This window comes from Elaeis guineensis, chromosome 1 (genome assembly GCF_000442705.2).
Source record: "Elaeis guineensis isolate ETL-2024a chromosome 1, EG11, whole genome shotgun sequence".
NCBI classification, from domain to species: domain Eukaryota; kingdom Viridiplantae; phylum Streptophyta; class Magnoliopsida; order Arecales; family Arecaceae; genus Elaeis; species Elaeis guineensis.
The window spans coordinates 68124609-68148785 of record NC_025993.2 but is presented as its reverse complement, the minus strand read 5'-3'; the positions used below and the strand labels follow the sequence as shown (position 1 = coordinate 68148785).

Genomic DNA, 24177 nt, shown 5'->3' with positions numbered 1-24177 from the left:
GTAAACCTGCATCTGAAGTATAGCATGGTTTCTGGGGTTCAGTTTCCATAATGTTTCTAAGCATGTCAGCAAGGAACTTGATGGTTTTAAGTGCATGAAAGTTTTTGTTTTAAATATGAACATTTGCTACTATTTTAACCATTATAACTTTTCTCTAAAATGGAAACTTGGAGTCTTAGATGGTTAAAATGCTCAATTTATGATTTCAGCCAAACACAGTTGACTTAAAACTAATCAAGATCATTATACCAGAGAAGTCAACAGAAAATTTTAGGGTGTCAAATTCTAATTAGAGCTAATGATGGTCTTATGTGCAATGTAATTGAAACAGAGTATAATGACCGTATTGTTGTCTTGTTCTCCATACAGTTCATGAAGGATGGAAGAGGTGGGAGGAAAAAACATTAATAGAATCAGATTTTACCCAGGTAAAGATATTGTTGCTCTTGGAAAGATTGCATTAAGTACTAGCAGTCCGGAAAGAAGTAGAAACAAATAATAAAAAGATGGTTCTTACTTGACAAATGTACATCCAATGAACGATTGCAGACGTATTCATAAACAAGGAGCCGATGACTTCCTTCTGAACATGAGCCAAGTAGCATGACCACATTTTCATGTCTAGCCTTGCTAAGTACATGAACCTCTGACCTAAATTCCTTCTCTCCCTGCAAACTTGCATGTTTATGTTGCTTGACAGCAACCCACTGCCTGTTTTTGAGCCTGCCTTTGTAAACAGACCCAAATCCTCCTTCAGACAGAAAATTTTCGTCGGAAAATCCATCTGTAGCAGCATGGAGCTCAGTGTAAGTAAAATCTATCTTGGCTTCAGTTTTGGGTTGGTCATTCCGACAATATGCACATATAGGATTTTCTGACATTTCTTCCAATTGTTGATTGACAAATCCGCACGTCAATGTCTCCTTAGAAATGGTGGCACTTTTCTGTTCTGTTTCCTGAATTATGGATTCCTTACTTTGTGTGTACTGTATTTTGCAGTGGCTAGAATTCAGCAGTAATGAGTAGTTATCTTCTGCTCTTTGGGTTCCTGTAAGGTCATCTTCCTCTTGCAATTGAAAGGGAAAATGCCTTGTCTCATCAGCGATAGAACCTGATAAAATCTCAGGATTTGGTTGGTCATGGGTTGAAGCTGTGTTTGGCAAAGCTTGGTTGTCATTTGATGTTGATGCAGAAAAAGAAGGAATTGTTGTGCTAACTTCTGGGGCCTCTTTGATGTTGTCATTTGAAATCTCTGCATTGGAGCTGTTTATATGAGGGCTTCTTGACTCAGAAAAATATTTGATATTTTAGATTTCACTCCTCTAGAAAACAGTTATTTTTATTAAATGAAAAAAATTGTTCTTTTTCATCATAAAATCAGTATGGAGGTTCACAGTAAATTCGTAATGCACAACAGAACAGAAACTACAGTCTTACTTTATAGTTGTAGTTGACAAGTCTACAAGCAACATGATGGCGCTAGTTTAGTTAAAACTAACAAGGCTGGCAATGCAAAATGACAGAAAAGTAGACTGTCAATTAAGTTGGCGGAGGTACAGATGGTAGAGAGAGGGAATCACATGTAGATGATATCTAGAATTTACATGTAAGGCTGCAAATGAACTTTTGAACTGGCCTTAAGTTTGTTGATCAGAGATCAAAAAATTGAGCATAAGTTTGGCAAAGCTTTAGTTTGAAGGCTTGAATCAGCCTCCACACCAATCAAGACCTTGCCTGAAGCTCAAATGTTTATACACACACACACACACCTCAGAATCAATCATAGTCGATGCGGCAAACCGATCAATTAGAGCTTGCCATGTACTTGCAGGCTAACCACTCAAAGCTCGCGACATAGCCGACACAGAAGGCATGTGGAGAACTCTTCACATTTCAAACTCTACCTGCAGCTAGCAGCATCTTGGCCATGATTGCAAACTATTTCCAAACAAATGTGATACATGAGCAATCCGCATGGCTGAGAAGTGCTGGTATGATTCATAGGTGAGATACTCGGGCTGTTAGCATAACGGCCAGCACATGCACACAAATGACTTGGCATGGGCTCCAGCCCTTGCCTATATTGGGTTGCTAGGGGCCCTCTAGGTAAGTTCTTTTTTTGACTCTCTTACACTGTCTCTCTACCACTTTCAAGCCTCCTATTCTATAAGAATCATGTCTGACTTAGGCATTGAAGGATCTCCTACAGATACACTTCAATCGGTGGACTTCCTTGTCCTTGTTACTTCAAGTTGGATCTAGCATCAGAGCAGTAGTCCAAGCAAGACCTCCATTCAATGCCAGCTCAATGATATGCCACATCAAAGCCACAGCCAACCGAGCATAACGCCAACCGGACCATCATCGTGGAAGCAAGCAGAACCCCAACATTCCAATCTGGATGGTGGATGAACCAAGCATTCCGACGACCTTGTCAGCTTGGTGCCTTGGTCGAGTTAGTTCCTAATGGCAGTAGATTGGTGCTTGAGAAAAGACCCTGATCCCATCCTTGGAGGTTTGACTGATCAACAAGCAATATGCAGAAGCCATGAAATCAATGAGAATGTAGGCAGCGCTTAAAACTATGTAGCAAGACACACTTTTGGAGTCTGGTGGCTCTTTTTAGAATCCTTGGAGAACTCCTCTGCACGAGCCATAGACAAAGCTACCAGTTACTACTGAGCAATTCTGTGTGTTCATGCAGTGAGTTAAGATACTGACCATAGCCATCTGGAACCTACAATAGATGGCTGCCAACTAGCAGTAGTTGTTGCAGTAATAATAGCAGCTACTGCATTAGGTCGCACACAAGGTAACCGGTAGGACCCGGTGCAGCTGAGTCACCATAACCATCCTCGAAGCCAAGGACGGGCCCAATACAGCTATTGCTCTCACCCATGAAGTACAAGGCAAGAGAGAAGGCACCGATCGCTGAGTTCATAGTCTTGGGAGGTAGTGACACTAGGCCATTCACCCTACCACAGACAAAAAGGGATCTCCAAGAGGAAGGCTGACTTTGGTCACAAGATCAAGTATATGGATCATCACCTCGAAGCCTTGAGAGGCTGCAATGCCAAGCTTGGGAATGACGTCGACTTCACAATGGAGCAGGATGGTGCAAATCAAAGCCAACCTGAAGCTACAGGGGCTTGGCTAGTGGACTTCCTCCAAGCCAACACTGACATCTTCGCATGGTCAGCCTCTAACATGCCAAGTATAAGCTCTAATGTGATTGTTCATAGGTTAAGCATGGACCTAGCATACAATCCTATTCAGCAAACTAAGAGAAGCTTCCCCCTTACAAAGGCAACACACCATCGATGAACAAATGGACAAGCTCCTCAAAGTGGGTTTCATCCAAAAAATCCACTACCCCGACCGGATAGAAAATGTCATCCTCATGAAGAAGGCCAATGGGAAGTGACAATTGTGCATTGACTACACCAACCTCAAAAAGACCTATCCCATGGATAGCTTCCAATTTCTAAGGATCAACTAACTTGTGGATGTAACGGGGCATCGGATGCTAAGTTTAATGGATGCATTCTCAGGCTACAACCAAATTCAGATAGTGCCTGATGATGAGAAGAAAACCTCCATCACTGACAAGGGACTCTACTACTATAGGATCATATAATTTGATCTAAAAAATGCAGGAGCCACATACCAACACCTAGTCAACAAAATCTTCAAGGACCAAATTGGTTGTAATATGGAGGCCTACATTGACGACATGCTAGTGAAGCGCATGGAGGGCGAGCAGCATATGCCTAACCTACACAAGCCATTCACAACCTTGAGAAGATAATACATAAAGCTCAATCTGAGTAAATATGCCTTTGGAGTCACTACCAAAATATTTCTTAGATTTATGGTCATATAACATGGGATCGAAGCTAATTTGAAAAAGATCCATGCTATAATGGAGATAGTGGCCCTAAGGATGAAGGAGATCCAACCCTTAGTAGGTCAGATTGTGGCATTGAATAATTTTGTGGCAAAATAGGCTAAAAGGTGCTTGCCCTTCTTCAAAGCACTGAAGCAAATCAAGAACTTCAAGTGGTCTGAGGAATGTCCTGCCTTCAACCAACTCAAGTAGTACCTTAGCTCACCACCTCTCCTCACCAAGCCGAGCCTAGGAGACATGCTCCGCCTCTACCTTGTGGTATCCTTCTCAGCCGCAAGCTTAGTCCTCATCCTAGAGGATGGAGTGCAAAAGTCTATCTATTAAACAAGCCAAGTCCTCTATGATCCTAAGATGAGATATCCTAAGTTCGAGAAGATGGCCTATGCCCTTATCATCTCGATCAGAGACTCCGATCTTATTTTCAGGCACAATCCATCATTGTGCTGATTGATCAACCCATGCAACAAGCTCTACAAAGGTTGGACACATCAGAAAGACTGACCAAGTGGATGATTGAGCATAGAGAATTCGACATCAAATATTGTCCCTGATTGGCCATCAAAGCACAAGCATTAGCGGATTGGCTTGTGGAATGCACCATTTCGAAGGGAATGAACATGCAAGAAAGCTGAGAAGAGTTCGAGATGGAAGACTTCCGGATGCTACATGTCAATATGTCTTCCAGCTTGAATAAAAGCAGAGCTGGGCTAATCTTCACTAGTCCAGAGGAGTTGTGTTGGAGTGTGCTCTACACTTTGGCTACAAGATGCCCAATAAAAAAGTTGAATATTAGGCTTTCATTATCGGCCTCAAGGTTAGGAGAGAGCTGGCAGTCCCATACTTAAAAGTCTTCAAGATTCCCAACTACTCGTCGGGCATGTCTAAGAAGATTTTGAGGAAAGGGTCCCATGATGGCCAAATACCTCCACAAAGTCAAGGATATTTTCTCAATCTTTAGCAGGTTTAAGATGTAGTAGATCTCAAGACTGGAGAAGGTAAGGGCAGTTCTACTTCCAAAGCTCGCCACTTTGGAGTGTGATAACTTAGAAAAGCCGATTTTGAAGTACCTGAAGCACTTCAAAAGAGGAGTTGAGCTCGATCATGCAAGCCAATTTTAATCCGAATTGGATCTACCCCTGATTGACTATCTTTAGGATAGAAAGCTACCAAAGGATCGAGGAGAGGCTCGAAGACTCAAATCCCAAGTAGCTTGCTATGCCCTCCAACATGGGACATTTTATAAGAGGTCCTTTACCCTACTTTTTCTTATGCGCCTCCGACCTTTTGAGGCTAATTGTGAACTTTAGGAAGTCTATAAGGGGATCTACGGCAATCATTTGGGGAGCAAGGCCTTGGCATAGAGGTCTTATGGCAAGGCTACTACTAGCCAACCATTTATAAAGATTCAGCTCACTTTGTGAAAAGGTGCGACCAATGCTAGTGACACACGAACATCCAGTGCTAGCTGGCAGCACCACTCACACTGATCAACACTCCTTGGCCTTTCATCAATAGGGGGTAGACATTCTCGGATCATTCCTACAAGCAATTGGGCAAAGAAAGTTCCTCATAGTGGCCATTGACTACATCGAGCCATTAGTCCAGATCACTAAGAACAATGCTTGAGATCTCGTCTGGAAAGCTGTCATTGCCAATTTGGGCTTCCTCAGATGATCATCATCAATATTGGCAGACAGTTCAATAACACTCGCTTTAAGGAGTCCTCTATCGAGCTTTAGATTGATTATTTACTGACTTTGGTCATCAATCATTAGATCAATGGAGAAGCTGAAGTGACTAACTGAACCATCCTATAAGATTTGAAGATGAATTTGGATCGAGCAAAGGACCTTTTAGCGGATGAGTTATGCATCCTTTAGGCATACTGAACCATAAATTGAACCCCAACAGTAGAGATCCCCTTCAAACTTGCATTCGGCACAAAAGTGATGATCTTGTTAGAGATCAACCTATTGTCTAACTGGGTGGACTCATTCAATGAGCAATAGAACCCATAGGATCTTCGAGCCAATCTTAACCTATTGAAAGAAACAAGGGAGTAAGCTTGGATTTGGATGGCGGCACATTAGTGGCAAGTAGCTTGACACTACAATTCCTGAGTGAAAGTCAAGTTCTTTTGACTCAGAAATCTGGTGCTCAGAAAGACCTAAATATTGCAGCCTATAGAGCAAGACAAGCTTGCATTGAACTAGGAAGGGCCATACAGAGGTAATAAAGGTCATCCCCTCAAAAGCGTAACATTTGGATCACCTCGACGGGATACTGAGACCTTAATTGTTAGAACTTAGCCAACCTGTGAGTGTATCATTAGCAAGATTTATCTTATTGTCATGTAAACTTGACTTTAATGAATGAAACATCTTTTTTCTTTAAAAATTGTCAAGGTGTTTCGGGTTAGATGACTCGCTCTCAAGCAATCAATTAAGGGTCATATGTATCCTTTAAAGACCACCAACCTTCGAACATCAACAAGTAAACACACTGAAACTTCTCTAATCGACTACCTCTCTCAAACACCATCGATCATGAGTTCCAAACATCATGTGAATCTATGAATCTCCCTAATGACCACCGACCTACAACCCTATATGCTTACCACAAATTAGATATGTCGACCATCGACTACTAAACCCATGCAGGTAGGGAGCCAAACCCAAGGGTACTCCCATGGAGCTACACCTCTATTTCGTCAGCCCTCACCTTGAAGACCTAGTGAGCTAACCAGTCCCTTCAAGTTGGGATGGTCCAAGTGAGGAACTAGCCTTTGTGCCAAAGATCTAATAAGCTAATCGAGATCTTTAGGTCAGGACAACCTAGGTGGAGGTATTAGCCTTGCATTGAAGACCTGGCAAGCTAGCAAACCTCTTCAAGTTAGGATGACCAAGGAGAAGGTACTAGCCCTCATGCCAAAAATCTAGCAAGCTAATGGATCTCTTCACATTGGAATGACCCAGCTGGTCCTGGCACCGAAGATCTAGTGAGCTAACCAATCTCTTCAAGTAGGGACAACCTAGGTAAAGGAATCAGCCCTCGTGTCGAATGTCTGATAAGCTAACTGACCTCCTTAGGTAAGAATGATCCAAGTGGAGGTATTGGCCCTCATGCTGAATACTTGGAAAGCTAACCAATCTTTCCAGGCCAGGATGGTCCAGCTAGAGATAGTCCTATTCTACCAACTCGCATGCCAAAGATCTGATTAGCTATCTGTTGTGATGACCTACGTGGAGGAATGCCAAAGATCTGACGAGCTAACCGATCTCTTTAGATTGGATCATCCTAAATGGAGAAATTGATCCTCCATCGATGACCTGGCAAGCAAACCAATCTCTCTAGGTTGGGACGATCTATGTGGAACATACTCCTTCCACATTAACAACTTGGTGAGCTAACCGACCTCTCTAAGTCATAACAGCCCAAGTGGAGATGGCAATCTCCAAGTGATTGTAAAGTTAACTAGATCTATCCATCAAAAGGATCTAACAAGATTAGGGTAGCTAAAATCTAAATCAACCCACAATGCCTAGCTCCTTCACTCTCATCAACAGCAATAATGGCTTGGAAAATGAACTTTCGAATCCTCCAAGCCTCTAGATGCTCTCTCTCAGAAGAGTTCAAGTCCTCTGCCTCAACTAAGCATGGCTGAGAATGGGCAGCAAGATCCCTACTATCTACTAATGATGGTCTAGCACGTCGAGCTCCCAATGCACGGAGCTAGGTGGTGATTGGGACAATCATGTTCAGAGTCAACCTACACTACATAACGGGCCAATGTGCATTCCGTATATGCAAGTTCAAGCAAAGATGAAGTGCAAATTAAAATCAATTTCAGTCATTGCTGTAATTATAAAACCACCTCAGCTTGATGGCCGAATAACTTTACAAAATAAGTACAAGACTCAGACCCTATAAGACTATAGATTAGATAGATCAGATGAAGCAATTACTGATCAACAAGCCATGCTCCCTCTCGATCATCACCTTAATTCTGGAGCAACTTAAGATAACCTTTGTAGACTACAACATCTAGAAGAAGTCCAACTTTCACCTTGTGCTGCACCTTTTTAGGGAGGCTGAGGAAGTCAAGGAGGTGTCCTCAATCGAGCAGTTCCCAACAAGGACTCGACAATGTCCTGCTCATGCTTGGCTGAAGGCTCACACTCCATCCTCATGCGGCCTTCCTCCCCACCTCTGCAACCCAATGGTGAGCAACCAACAGCTCGCTTCCGAGCTCAAAGACCCTGAACTTTGCTTCATCCTGAGTTGGGCTCCTTTTGGCTCAGCCTCTATTTCCACAATCCTCTAAGAAGCATCAACAACCTTCTCTATAGCCTGCCTACTTCATGGAAGGCCCAAGTCTATCTCGACTTCAGCCATTCTTTTCATGGCTCATTGTAAAGCAAGCTAGAGCACCTAAAGGTGATCTGAGAGCTAGTCCATTGGTGAGGAATCCATGTAGTTGAAGAGAGAAATGGGTGAAAAATTGTATCCTAAAACCAATCGTGTGACGATTGAGTTCATCTTTGTATATGATTATTGATTAATGAATAAAAATTATTCTGGTATTTTTCATTACAAAGTTACATCTTCCTTGAACTCTTGTGCTGTGATGAAGTTCTTAGAACTATGTTAGTGTATGATAAAGAGAAGATTTATCATATAGTTTTTAAACATATTCGCGACCAAATGATACATCATTACAGGACGATGACGTTTATCGAGTGGAGTCGTGTGTCATATGAGTTGATTGTCCTCTTAACCAAGGAGTGTGGTGACACTGGTATGACATATAGGTGAGATGTAGGAGTACATCATCACTGAACAAGTGACTCACCTGCTGAGCATTCTGCTGTCAAGAGCTGCTCGTGAAATATATGGGTATAAGTGTCCTTCAGACCTGAGATCGCCATAGTGACTTGCAAGCAACTCACTGTGTCTTGGTGCTGGACTATCTGGATTTTTAATATAGTGACGGAAGGCTACTGGATATAGTCAAGTACTTGCGAAGTCTGTGTGGATCAAGATGGGATTGACCCCTCCGAATTACTGGAGTTGATGTATCGCTGTATTTCAATTTAGTAAAGCTTTGACCAAGATAATCCATGGGATAGATTTGAAAGGTTGAAATACAATGTGGATGAAGCAATCTCGGTTGACAGTTAACTTGAGACCATCCTAGAGCATTCAGGATCAAAAGGATGAATTATGCGGTAACCATGTGTATGAATTCTGGAATATTTCTTTACGATAATTCGATCTATCAAGACGTCAAAAATTATTACTAGATGATATCTCGATTAGTGCAAAAATCGATTTCTGTGCTACCGGCTTAGTGTTTTAATCTATGGAGTCACGCATACAAGTCAAACACCATAAAAAAATATTGACCTATGTTTGTATGTCCAATTTGGAAGTACTGGATTTGATTGAACATATAAGCTAATTTGATTGAGAATTAAGTTATGGATCAAGTGGGATTGAAGAGTTGACTATGTCTAACTAGCATTACATATGAGGTTCAGGTTCAATTCTGAGAATGAATAATTTCTGATCTATGATTCTTGGAGCATATAAAAGATTGAATTTAAGTATTAATTAATTTCAGATTAGATCTGAATTAATTAGACTTAATTGGATCTAAAATTTCAAGTTAGATTTGGTACAAAAGTTCTAAAGAGTTTGAGATTGACAGTCCTTCGAATGTATTTCGAACCAGCTTTGAATTAGATTCAAATTGGATCCGTTTTGGATAAGATATTAGGAATCCTACTTGCACTGAGATTTTCTTCTCCCTTAGGCTGACCAGCACCTAGTATGGTGCTGATTGTGGGCATCCCATATGGGTATGGGAATGGATGCATTGTGGGTGCCTTGTGTGGTTCCAATTCTATCTCATGTAGGAGTCCTTCTTTCATGAGTATTGGACTAATTCAAAGCATGTTTGAATTAGGAGTTCTATACTTATTGGATCAAGAGAATCATTTACAAATAGAGAGGATCTCTACCTATAGATGCATAAGAAACAAATTAGATTAAGAGAAGAGAAAAAGAGAGAGGCGTGAGAAGAGGGAGCTCCTTCCTTGGCGTCTCTCCATCATTGCTGTCCATCCTCTCCCTTGCCGTGGGCCTACCTTGGGCGTCCCCCTTGTTGGTGTGAGGCATCACACCAGCACCTCTCCTCTCTCATTTGGTTGGGTTGCGAAAGTGATTTGATTGGAATTCATCCCACTTTTCTGCGTTGTCTGGCGTGCATGCGAAGTAGAGGATCTGTACTTTCAGACCTCCGTAAAGGTTTATTTCAGATTTTTGGAGATTTGATCCCTAGTTTCGCTACTATTCATGTAAGGGTTTGATCCTTATTCATATAGATTTGTAAAAAAATTTTAGATGCAACCTGAGCTATCTGAAGAGAAACAATTTTTCTTCTCTTCAATTGATATCAGAGCAGGCCTTTAACATGCATGCATATTTGAATTTTTCTGAATTATTTACATATTGTATGTAATTGAGATTTTATGTTAGACATTAAATCTGATTTAAATCTATTTAAATAAAATTTCTGATCTGATTTTGATTGGATTAGATGATCCTAATCAATGGTTGATTAAGTTGTTATAAGATTGTTATAACAGAATTTTGCTGTTGCTGAATTTTGATGGAATAACAACATGATTTAAAATCTATTTTAAATTTATTTTAATAGAATTTTAATGTTGTTATTTTCATTATGAAGTGGGACTTATTTCAGATTTGAATTGGATCCGTTTTGATGGATATTTAGATCTGAACATTAACAAAAATCAGTACAACACCAAAGTAGATTTAACCAGAAATTTGATCCTTATGCGTTCATATTTACATCTAATTAATTTTTTATATGATATCAAATCTGAAATTAATATTTTATAATCAGTATAAGATATATTTTAGATCTGATATGATGTATATGATGCATCAAATGTAATTAGATTAGATGAAGAACATGATTAATAAGATCAAGGACATGTTCATAACATAAAATTATTTTGTCAATAATTACATATTGATGTAATTACATATGAAATTAGATTTCAGATCTTATTTACCTAGTACTCGAATTGATGAGATCACTAGACCATCCAGTCATAAAAAATTGAAGAAATTAATCTCTCTTTTGCCTATTCGACGGATTCTCTTATGACGTGTAGGGGTGTCATTGTGATCCGATTTCATGAAGAAGAAAAATAGACAGATTTTTATAATTTGTTTTGATCATAAATATGTTTAGATTAGATCTAAAGTAATTTATAATTTATTACAATAAGATAAATTCATATATAAAATTGTTTAAAATCTAAATAGCATGTTACATACGATGTAATTGATATTGATCTAAAAGTTGTCATGATGCATGAGATATATATATAAAGTTTAGATCATATCTATGCATGTTTAATTATTAAACATATTATGAAAATTTATTTTTATGAATTGAAATATATGGTATGCTTTACCTGAAAATCCTAGTAGAAAGTTCTACAGACTGAAACACATATTTCACATACTTAATTTTAAATTAAATCTGAATGATCTAGATTTGAGAATTGAAGATCATTAAGACACTATATAAATCGATTGGCAATGGATTAGCTTGAATCAGGTCCTTTTAATAGGTTAGACCTAGGATTAGAAACACATATGGATCAAGTAGAGAAATTGGTTAAATCTAATCAAGTGTTGAAATAGATTAGATCAGAATTTTTCTAGATCAACCTCAATAGTTGAAGTTTGATCAAGTCCATATTTTTGACCTTAATAAATGGACCATGATTATGGCTTCGTGGTTGAGCCCGAATCTTCTGGTGGACCAAATCAAAACTAATTAATCAATTGGTGTCTAAGGTAAGTTTGGTAGATTTAATTATGTGTTTTTTAATTGAGAGCTATTCACCTAAATGCGTCTACGATGAGTTAAGGGTACATCTCTCTCACTGATTTTACTTATCTGGCCAATATGATAGATTATGTTTTGATTAGGTCACTAGTCGATTCATGTTAATGGCTGGGCCTAATCAGGATTTTCAGTGGAGGTGCAACACGCCTGCTGAAGAGATGTCTGGGACAAAACCTAATTGCTAGAAATTGTTTGAAGAAATAATTGGTTATGAGCCTACCCATGGATGCACTAGGATTAACCGAGCCACACTCAGATCCGAATACAGTCTGTGTGGATTCTAGTATTCGTTAAAGAATTAATATAATTTTTTGAGTTGGAGGTAGAGGCTACCAATTCATAAAAATAGTGGAAGAAACTTTAGACTAAAATCCATATCTTTGAGATTAAAAAGTAATTCATATACTAATAGGCTTATATTTTTTCTTTCGGATATGGCCAACACACTATCCCTCCATACGTTGTTGGATAGCGACAAGCTTACTGGACCCAACTTCGATAACTGGTATCGAAAGTTGAAGATCGTCTTGGAGTACGAGAAGATTTTATATGTCCTTACGGATGAGGCATCTGAAGAACCTGCTGCCAATACTTCTCGTACTGCGAGAGACACTTACATGAAGTGACTCAATGATCGCATGACTGTGCGTTGTGTGATGAGGGCAGCTATGAATGATGAACTTAGTCGTAAGTTTGAGGATGCGCAGCCAAAAAAGATTATTTAAATATTGAATGAGTCCTTAGACACCCCTGAGGATGCGGAGAGACAAAATCTCCTGCGCAGTATTTAATGCCCGTATGCGAGAGGGGGCTTCAGTCACTGATCATATACTGTACATGATTGAGCAGATTGAACGTCTTAGCAAACTTGACTTTTCATTACATGAACAGTTAGGCAAGGATGTTATCCTCAATTCGCTACCGAAATCTTACCTACCCTTCTCAGTCATTACAGAATGACGAAGCCTACAGTGAACTACCATGATTTGCTAGGGTTACTGTAGACTTTTGAGAAGGACCACCGGTTTCAGAAAGAGCCGGTAAATTTAGTGGGAGGTTCATCTGCAGGACGATGATCCTCTAGGAGAGAAAAGAAGAAAAAAATACAAAAATCCCAGACCGCCGATCCTAAGCAGAGCAAATCGTCAAAAGTTGACAAGAGCTAGGTAGAAAAGATTTTGACCTAGAGCTATCTTCCAACTCGTGAAGAATTAGGTGAAGCGACAAAAGGCAAAGTTAATGTTTAAGTTGAAATCTATCTTTTGTAAAATCTTAGCATTTTTTCATGATTATTTATATAATCATGTTTGTCCAGAGACTTAGTCCTATTTGAACCAGGAAGAGAAATCCGATCCAAATTGTGCAAGGATAGATATCCTTCTAAAAAAGCTGAAGAAATCCAATCTGAACTATGTGAGGGTGGACCTCACTATGATAAATAAGGGCTATATACCTCACTTTATGGGGGGTAGAGAATCAATTAAAGAAAGGGGTACCTAAGCCCTACTTTCAAAAATCTTCTCTTCTTCTAATTTTCTTTTGTGAGATTCAAGTTGATGGGATTCAAAAAAATCTTTCTTCTTCCCAATCGGATCATATTAGTCTCAGAACATCGATCCTCTACATCTACAAAGGTCTTAGTTCATGGTTCAAATGCACAAATAATACAACCAATCAGGAGAAGGGCTATCTGTGCTTCAAGGACATCGAAGGATAAAGGCAAGTATGGCTGCTAGTTTTTCCTTGATGGATGATGAGATGAAGAAATATCTCATACAACCACAAAAGAAGATTGCTCAACTCATTGAGATTGTCTTCAAATTGGTGTTATCTCTAGAACAAGCACAAGCATCAACAACTCCTATTACAAAGCTGTCTTCTATATTTGGAGATGAAGATCCTCCATCCAATAAGAGGATGAGCAACCCCAAAGATACATAGAATCTCTCTTCAACTCTTTAAAGTTGAAGCTTAAATTGAGATCCCTATATACGATGGGACTGCTAATGCAAAAAGGCTACATAATTGGCTAGAGCTGCTAGACCATTTAAAACCTACTTTACAATCTATCGATACTCCAATATCCAGAAAGTAGCTTTTACCCATCTTAAGCTTTATAGCAAATCTCTTACCTAGTGGAATTTACACATGAAGAACAACAACATTTCTAATTTGACGTGGAGCAAATTCAAGGCCCTAATCAAGAAGTAATTTTATCCAATTAGCCATGAAAAGGATCAGTTGATCAAGTGGCAATACCTACTATAGAAGTATGATCAATCTATCCAAGACTATATCCACAAAGTTCCACAAGCGAGCAATCTCCCTCAGAATCTCCATCAATGATCATGCAGTCCTTTTGAAATACATGGAGGTTTCCACAAAAGTATCCAAAAGGAGCTGAAGCTCTTCAACGTTGAAGACATCAGCAAAGCTAGCATAGGGGCCATAGGGATTGAGGAGAAAAATCAGCCTAGGGAAGACAAGAAAGGAGACAAGTTCAAGAAAAGCAATGGAAAATCAAACTAGGAGTAGGGCAAGAAGTAGGCCAATACGACTCAAAAAAAATATTACGATCAGTACAACTTCATGGACACATCAAAGATAAGTGTTGAAAGCTTCATCTCGAATTGAAGCCGAAATGGAAGAAATTGAAGCATGATGATTTCAAGAAAGGAAAGATAATTCTCAATATTGTTGAGTTTGAGGAGTTGCTGGACTCAAGTAGACTCCAAATTGAACTTGTTGGAAAGGAAACCTAAGATAACAATTAAGGCAAATCTAGAGGCACAAGAGGAACTCTTCCATTTGACGATCCAAGTAAAGCAAAGCATTATCGAGGCTATTATAAATCCTGAAAGCTAGAAGAACCTTATCTCTGAAAATCTGGTTCAGAAGCTAGGGTTATAGACTAAGCCTCATCCATATCCTTATCTTTTTAGTTAAATTTAGAAAGATATTGAGTTGAAGATCACCAAGCATTGTACCTTCAAGTTCACCATAACTCAGATGTATATTCATGAGGTAACTTATGAAGTAGTTCCCTTGAATGTTTGTCAAGTTATCCTTAGGAGTTGGAATCGAGATAGAGTCTTCTATAGGCGGTAGATGAAGAATCATTTCACAAAAAAATGGAAAAGCTAAATTCATAATCAATGCCTCCGAAACATAGATCTTATGACTGCTACCAAAGTGAATCAAATTGTTTACATCCAGAGCAAGTTCGTGATTATGGTGCGAGAAGCCGATACTACTCATAAGAGGCCAAACTCTTATCCCTTAGTTCCACAATCGATCAAGTGAGATTAAGATCAAGATGAAATCACAATAAACATCATTGATGAGGAAGGATGGCAAGAAGCCTCCTTACAATGAAGTCTAGATGTAGGAGCAAACTAGGTAGTTCTCTGAGACCTGAAAGCAAAGAGGAGCAAGGTGAGAAACCATCTCGAGCAAAGCTAGATGGTTTAACCATGAAACAGAGAAGCAGAAGATTCCCCACTTTTAGTTTTAATTTAGTGGGAGCTAAGTCTTCTAAACAAAGAGAGTGTTGATCCATGAGGATCCTCAAACTTGATGTGGACCACTTTAACTACTACAAGGAGGGCTAGATATAATGCTTAAGCAAGATCCGCTATATCAGGAAGCCGAGTCGCATCTCGAACTTCAGGAGGCCATAATTTGATTATACAATATTCTATTGAGATGATTTTTTTTTTCCAATTTAATATCTTTTTAGATCTATAACTTGAGGCTAGCCCCTAGGTGGTTGAATCGGGCCACAATTTCATTATTTGGATCTTGAAATTGGTTGGTCAAACCGATACTTTTCTTTTCAGAAAAAAATTTTAATTAGAAGTTATCTTCCAATCTATGAAGAATTAGATGAAATGACAGCAAGAAATGATGCACAAATCGAGCTCTATCGTATATAAAAATTTTAGTATTTTTTATGATTAATTATATTATATCTTTTTTTTTAGAGACATAGTCATAATCGAATTAGGAAAAGGAATCCAACTCAAATTGTGTAAGATCAGAGATCCTTATAGAAGCTAGAAAAAGGAAGCAAATCTGAATTGGATAAGGTTAGACCTCACTATTATAAATAGAGATTATGTACCTCAGTTTATAGGAGAGTAGAGAATCAACGAAAGAAAAGGCGACTTAAGCCTTCAATAATCTTCTCTCTTCTTTATTTTTTTTTTTGTGAGATTCAAGTTAAATGGATCGAGGAAAATCTTGAAGCTACAACATGTCATAGTCATAAAAATGAAGCTACTAGTGCAGATGTTTTGTTGTGTATGGATAAGGTTAAAGTGGGCATCTACAGCAGCACCAAGTAAACGAGCGCAACAAGTGACTCCATGAGCAAGAAAGGGCTAAATCTAGAAGATATTTAAGCTTAAGAATTCTGCTCAAATGGTGAACAAAGTATGATAAATGGAAGAATCAAAGAAATCTTGAAGAAGAATTGCCAATGGCATAATTGGTTATACAATCCATATGCAGAAAGTGGATATAATCAAGAAAATCTGAATATAGAAGCACTTAATTGCAAAAGATGATGAAATGAGGCAACAAATTCCTATGACAGATTGATTCAAGAATTAAAGCCATACTCCATTTGTAGATGTCCATCAAAGAGCATGGAAGCACCAGACTTCCCAGTATATTTTATATTAAAAGGGCCAAAAATTCAGAAAGAAGAGAAAAAACTCAAATCCTTGTCATAAAATATGTGATCAGAAGAAACTTAGTAAATGATCGAAAACAAGGCATAAAAACCTAAGAAGAAACAACCAACTAGAGTGTTGGACTTCATTGGATGGCAAAATCATGATTTCTCCATAGCTAGTGAGTACAAAACAATTTGGGGTCTCACAAGAAACCAGGTAGAATAGCAAGAAAGTTCAAAACTTCATGAAGTTGACAATATTGGCTTCTGCAAAATAAAAAAAGCCATCAGCAAGAAGTTTCACTGTTGTTCAGAAAATAGAATACTCCACATTAGCTACCCTAGTCAGAAGCCAGGGAAAATCTTAACACTTTATAGAGAATTAGAGAGCAATCTTATTACTCTACTTGTCATTTTTGTTAATAGTTTGGAATGGAATGTTACTTGAATCCAGAGAACCCATTATGTGAAGTCACCAAAACCTTTAAACCTCAGTGGCCCTGTCAGTCACAAAATCTTTCAGAAAACCACATTCCTCTTATCAAAACCATCTTTTCTCTCAAGATGTACAACTACAATTTTTTTTAATATTTTTCAACTTTTAGCAATTAATCTCAGCCTACCATTGGTTTTAGATTTGAAACTTAGTCAAAGCTTTATATAACTCATACGATATATTTGCATTATTAGAATGTGCAATTAAAGATACACATGTAATAGTACCGATCATTTCTACATCCCATAATTTATGAATATGTATAGTGTTCATCATATATAGACTGTTATACAGCTTGTAGATTTGAGTTTGTACCTACATTATGCATTTGGTGTATAAATCTGTGGACCACTCAGTAGAAGCTCCACCAATTTGGAGAGAATGTTATCTGATGTCACTGAGGGACACCCAGAATAATGTAACTGATATGATTCAAATAATCAAGTATTCCTTGAACATGGCAAATAGACCAAAGAGGATCAACTAGAAATTGCATTGCACCGATCAGGATAATGATTGGTGTGCCATCTTCTGTGTTCCCAAATAGATAGCAGACTACTGCTAAGCAGCAGTTTTCAAATTGAGTTTCTATGGAACATAAACATCCTTCTCTTGATTCCATTTCTCTATCAGTATATCTCATGGAGGTATTAGTATACACCAGATTTGTTATGAACTCAAAATGGCTTAGCAATTGCAGGGTTATATTGGTCTCACCTTAGACAGCAAAGGCCAAACTTGCCAATCTGAATTCATGCTCATAACTGTGGTATGATGGAAATTGATGAGAGATCGACATGGCAAGCACAAAAACATGAACAAAAATGATCACCATATAAATACAGTTTTATAAATTGTACAATCAATTTACCTTTGGTCTTAATGAAGCGTGGCAAATATTATAGAGACCAGAAATTTCAAAAATCTGGCACTAGGAGCATATTGTGCAGCTATGATTTATATTAGGTGAGGCACCATAAACAGATGACTCAGCATACAGATGCATCTTATATTTTTTCTTCTTTCCCTTAAATAAATATCAACATTTGAAAAGAAAAGAGTCTGACTTACTCGTTGGGTCTAGTTCCAAACTGAAAAGATCATCATCATCCGGAATCTCTAATATAACATCAGAATTTCCTGGTTTTGTCTCTGGTCCTGGTAGCATCTCGTCGTATGTCACGTTGGTTTTCTGATTTCCTATCGGCCTTCTTAGGAGTTCAATGCTATTGTTGCGTTTCATCCTTGAGATACCACAAGATAGCCTCTCCATGAAATACTTCTTGTCTTTTTTCATCTGTCTGTTAACAAGAAAATTTCATTGTTTAGTTAAAAATAAATAAAAAACAGACAAGCTAACCAGAAAACCATGATATGCATGCTTGATTTTAGAAATAGCTTGTACATAAAATCTTAGAGTAGAATTTCATAAAAAAAGCAAAAGAAAAGGCAAAAAGATGCATGACTTGTTTGTGTCTAATAAGGATTCTGACAGGAAGGCTATATTTGATAATCGTTAGTGTTATCAAGGAGGCGTAACATTGCAAGAAACCCTGTGCCCCTTAACAATATAGTCCATTACTGTGTTTTTTCCTCTTACATACAACATTCATATGATGTTTTGATTTTATGGTGAACAACATTTTCATTCTTATAGATACTTGCATGAACTTAATGAATGGAGATTCCTATCCTCTTTTATAACTTTTTTGCCTAACCTGTCAAGAATTATCCATGTTGCCCTCAGTTTCTTGGCTTCTTCTAGAGCAACTACTTTTGGTGATGCTGCTGCTACCACCCTTCTGTGAAATGTAATCTGGATGCCATGTTAAAAAAAAATTCATGTCAACAACCAAGTCTCCTTAGTAATCTGCTAGCATCGCATGGCAAATAATACATGTGAAAATTGCACAAATATCTGTGCCTCATGTCACAGTGAGTTATGTATGTAAATGTTTTCCTGCTATCACATAGCAGATAGATACAAACATTAAGTAGCATCTACAAGTATAGCCATTCTAAATGGATTATTCTACTCAAACCTTACCTTTTTTGTTTCATAGATCTCACTAATCAATGAAATCTCTGCACTATTCTGATATTCTTCCTCCTTCTTTTTAAGTTCTTCATCGATGATTTTTTGGTTTGCCCCTAACATAGAATTTGAGTCTACCCTGCTTTTGTATCCCACTGGGAAGGAACAAAAACAAAGGACAATGGAAATCAAATGGCAGCAAAGAAAATAACTTTTCATAAGCATATTTGATGCTTTCTACATAAGTCACCACCATTTCTCTCCTTTCTCTAAAAAAAGTTGGAATTCTTACTCAATTTTCCAGCTGCCATGAAAGGAAACGTACTAGGGGTATTGACCTGGTGAAGAACTCCAAGGAGTGTGAGTTCATCCCCCAGTTTGAGGGAAAGGCCATCTATGGCCCATTTGATTGCGCTCAAACTGATGTCTCTTGATGCATCCTGGATCACCACCACCCTCTTTGACCCCACTGACATGGTATCTCCAGTTAAGAATTTAGCACTGCATAAGGAAAACTAGGAAGAAAGAATATCATATGTACAAGGTGTATGACCACTAGATTTTTGTTATTTTAATTCACATATGTTATTCTGCAACAAAATACTGGGTTAGTGCATGAGTCTGTAAAAATATTTACACACGCATGAATTCATGTTTGTTGTGATAACAAAGGTGCAAATTAATGGTGAGAAGGCCAAGTCTTAATCAGTTGTGTCAAGTTGAGATATGATCTCCGACTTAACCATATGAAGAGACAACAGAAAATCTGACAAAGAAGAATTTCAACTATGGATACCTAAAAATACAGTGAGTTAAATGAATCATGATAATTTCTTCATAGAACAAGAAGGGAAGCCTTTCACTATGACTGCTCTGAACTTTCTACAGGAAGTGATTAAAAGAAATGTACAGACAACAGCAGAAGCATAAATTTTGTCTATTAGCTTCAGGATCACTAACTCAGGAGCTTCTGGCAAAGAATTATAAAGGAAAATAGGACTAGTATGCTTAAATTTTCGAGCTGATAATGTTAATTGATCTGTTAACTGCCATAGGGTAAGAAAGAGGGAGTTGATAGCAGAAAACTGATCAACTTTCAGGTTTCAGAAAAATAATAAGATATGGACATCCTATGATTTTTGGTGGATCGGAAACAGTGAGCGAAATGATGGTGTCCGGTGGATCCAGGAAAGCATCTCAGATTCATGTCCGAGCGCATATTCGGATATACAAATGTTGGGAATTTAAAAGGCTTTATGGAGGCAATGAGTGCAGTTTAGTTGATGTTATATTCAGCAAATCCCAATGTATTTTGTCATGTCTCTTTGCACATGCTGTGAGCAAACCAAAGGATGCGGAGAAACCAATGACCATTTTAATGGTTTATTGTGTATACAGCTGGTTGGTCACTGTCTTATTTGGTGAGTTAGATGTAATCAACAAATAGTCTTGGATATGAGAATATAAAATCCAAAAATATCATGCTCTACTTGGAAATTTTAGTTACTGCTAAGATATGATTCTTGATTTATGACTATTAAAAGTGTTTTTCTTCTGAGGGGTCACTTTTATGGGAAGCTCAGGAAGGTGGTGCATCTGATGATCACTTATAGGAGTCCATGTTTTAGTCTCCACCAGCACTGTTTTTCCTGTAAAATTGGATCCTAAGTGGCCAGCTACAAATGCGGTTGTCTGAATCTTCCCAGGAGTTCTTACGAAGAAGAGGTTTGAACTTATTTAGATATTAAAATGTGCTGCCAATCCCTTTACAAATAATTTATAGACCTGCACCCAAGGATCCACTACAATCTGTTGAAATCACAAGCATTAACAAAGAATAATTAATTAACATAAGCATATAATTTTATCGTCAGTTGCTTGTGGTTAAAACAGTAATAGGATATATTTTACCTTCCATACTTTCAGTTTTTTCCAGAGACAGGATTTCCATTACATGGTTGCTCCAGTCCTTCCATCTACTTAAGGTTCAAGAAAGAAAGTTTCTTTAGGTGTAGATAATGTCCTCAAGAAAAGTATTTAGCAGCCAATATGACCTAAACAAAATGAAAAGCCATGGCAAGCCATACTCTCAGTTGTCCTCTCATTGTTAACATTACTATTATCAGGTCACCTCAAATGTGCTGATAAAAGTATATTGATATCCAGCTGCGGTGATTATGATGCCCACACAATGCCCAAATTGTGATGATTGTGTCGATGATTTTGAAGTTGTAGGAGTGCAAAGATCAACAGATTTTGACCACAGAGTTATAAACAATGATCCTATACCATTAAAAAATAGCCTACAGCTGCCTATGTATTACATTGGTTGTTCATAACTTGTCCCTCAATATAAGTCTGTCTAGTCCCAAACTAGTGGAAGCTTGACCTCCTTATTCAAGGGTTCATAATAATTACGAAGCAGCTGAAATCAGGTTGTGGCCTAGCCAGCTAATTATGTCATTAGAAAAAAAATGGAATGCCGACTCAAATTTTGGATATCCAAATCAAAAGCACTGGTAGACTATTATAGGCCTGCTATTTCAAATTGATGTTTGTGTACCAAGAGCAAATATGAGCTTTAGAGCTGTTGGGTCTTACAAAGATGTTTTCTGTAGGACTCTGTGAATCGCATTTATTGAATTATGAAAGGTTTGCCTGCAGATGAGTTGATTTAGTTATTGTTTATACACCTAAAACTGTTTTCTCAGACAACAGCTAGATGACATAGCCACACAGCAAGTCATGCTAATATTATTCTATTTATCTTGATTAAATGCAAAACAGCCTTATGCGTTTGTTTGGAAAATGTCTGATTAAATCAGAATAAGCATTTACTTAGCGCTTCCAAGATTTTTCTTTTTTTTTTTTTTTTTTTGTTTAATGTTAAGCTTGAAGCTCTTTGATTAGAGAACAGCTAGATGACACAACCTGCTGCAAGTCAGGCTAATATCGCTAATGTTATTTCATTTAATCTTGAGGTTTTGAGCTATGCTCGATTACTTTAAAATCAGAAATTAGATAACTCTGCTAAAATATCTTGTTGAATTGTTGACTCTGATGTCTGGTAATAGGATATTTTTCCTTTTGACTCATTTTAGTATTTATTAGGTTTCTTGTGTTATTCTACCCAGTATCTCTTCGGGGACATCAACAGAGAGAACATGAGACAAACAACAAGAAAGAAAAAAGCTGTATCCAACATGTTGATTTGCATGATAACCAACTAATAGCAGGAAGATTGTTAATTGCATGTCCTTGTGTTATAGCCCAAAACAAAAAAAAAAAAAAAACAGAGCAACCGGGAAGAAGACTCCCGGTAGGAGTCTTCTTCTCCGGCGAAACCCATGGAAATTAGGACTCCTAGGACCCCTCGGAGTCCTAGGATTCTCTATAAGAAGACCCCTTCCCCTTGAGACCGAAGATCGACCTCCTCCCTCTCTCTTTCTCTCCGTTTTTCTCGATCGAAGGCCGCGGACACCCTTTGATTTCTCGCCGTGATTGCCGCCGACGAGGTCTCCGGAGGCTGAGGTAAGTTTTCCTCTTCCTCCCCTCTTTCTTCTCCTTCCTCCCCGTGCATTTGTGCGCGGCTGCCGGCGACAAAAGTCGCCGATTTCCGGTCGGGAAAGACACCCTGTTTTTGAGCTCTTTTCCTTGAATTTTTCGGTGCCGGCAATCGGAATTGATCGCCGGCCACCCTTCTCCGTGACCGGGGGAGTGATTCTCGTCGGCCGCCGGCCTCCGCCGCGGCGGCCGTGGCCCAAACGGCCGGTCAAGGCCGGAGAACCCCCACCGTCCCCTGTTCGGCCTGGAAGGAACCAAGGAAGAAGAAGAAGAAGAAGAAGAAGAAGAAAAAGAAAAGAAAAAGAAAAAGAAAAGAAGAAAAAGAAGAAAAAGAAAAAAAAAAAAGAAAAAGAAGAAAAAGAAAAGAAAAAAAAATAATAATAAAAATAAATAAATAAATAAATATATATGTATATATATATAAGTAAGTAAATAAATAAATAAATAAATAAATAAAAAATTGAAATTGATGAGAGAGAGAGTTTCTCTCTCTTCTCTCTCTTCTTTCAGACTGAACCCTGATTTTTTCTCTCTGGAATTGGACTTTCTCTCTCTACTTTCTCTCTCTAGAATTTTCTCTCTCTAGCCTGTTTCTCTCTCTTGATGGATTTTTCTCTCTCTAAAGTTATCCTTCTAAGATTAGCGTAGTGGAAGGCTTCATCTGATGATTCTGATCGAGTTTAGAGACGAGTCTGATTTTAAGCGAGATTTTGATTTTGGGATTTGTTAGATTTAATTTTGAATTAAAATTAATGTAAAAATATAATTTTGGATAATAGGCACGGAAGAATCTCCTAGAAGTTAGTCAATCTGTCCATTCAGTGCTCCGTGAAAGGTAAGTAATGAATCATCTTCTCGAGATATTCCATATTTATTCTGAAAATAAATAATTATTCTCTGAAATTATGCATGATTTATGAAATTATATTTTGAAAGAAAAGTGCCTTTGAAATATTATGGTACGTCGATCTATGCACATGTTCAGTGAAATATTTATGATGTATTATGATACAAAGTGTTTTGATACGGATCGAATTTATGCTCTAGCCTAACTATGTTTCTGTGGACCCTGCCAGTGGGGGTTGTGCGCTGGTATTTGTGGACCCTGCCAGTGGGGGTTGTGCGCTGGTATTTGTGGACCCTGCCAGTGGAGGTTGTGCACTGGTATTTCTGGACCCTGCCAGTGGGGTTGTGCGCTGGTATTCTGTGAACCCCGCCAATGGGGGTTAAACGTTGGTCATAGTCGAGGCTGTTGAGTTACGAGTGTTTTGAATCGAATCGGATTTATGATTATATTATATGTGAATATTTGAAATTATTAGATTTGCATTAAATCAGCATGAAATATACTCTTATGTTTATTTGTAGCATTATTCTTAAAAATAGATAATATCTGAAATATCTGGTGGAGATACTTGTTACTTACTGGGCTGTCTAGCTCATTACCTTTCTTTCTATTTTTCAGATTCAGATAATTAATTTCAAGCATGGGACGAAATATTGGGACAGAGCTTTTAGAAGCGAGATTAGCATTGTCAACTTCATT

The 24177-nt window shown here is 38.1% G+C and overlaps 1 protein-coding gene across 1 annotated transcript; it reads right to left on the bottom strand.

Annotated features, from left to right (window-relative positions):
• Positions 1-467: 467 nt before the first annotated feature.
• LOC105035657 (inactive protein kinase SELMODRAFT_444075) lies at positions 468-20285 on the bottom strand. The gene is made up of 5 exons (XM_019847396.3): positions 19360-20285; positions 19080-19222; positions 18751-18848; positions 18104-18333; positions 468-1252 (listed from the first exon to the last, which is right to left on the bottom strand). The coding sequence occupies exons 1-5, from the start codon at positions 19541-19543 to the stop codon at positions 468-470; spliced, it is 1440 nt and encodes a 479-aa protein (XP_019702955.2). The 5' UTR covers positions 19544-20285.
• Positions 20286-24177: the final 3892 nt, after the last annotated feature.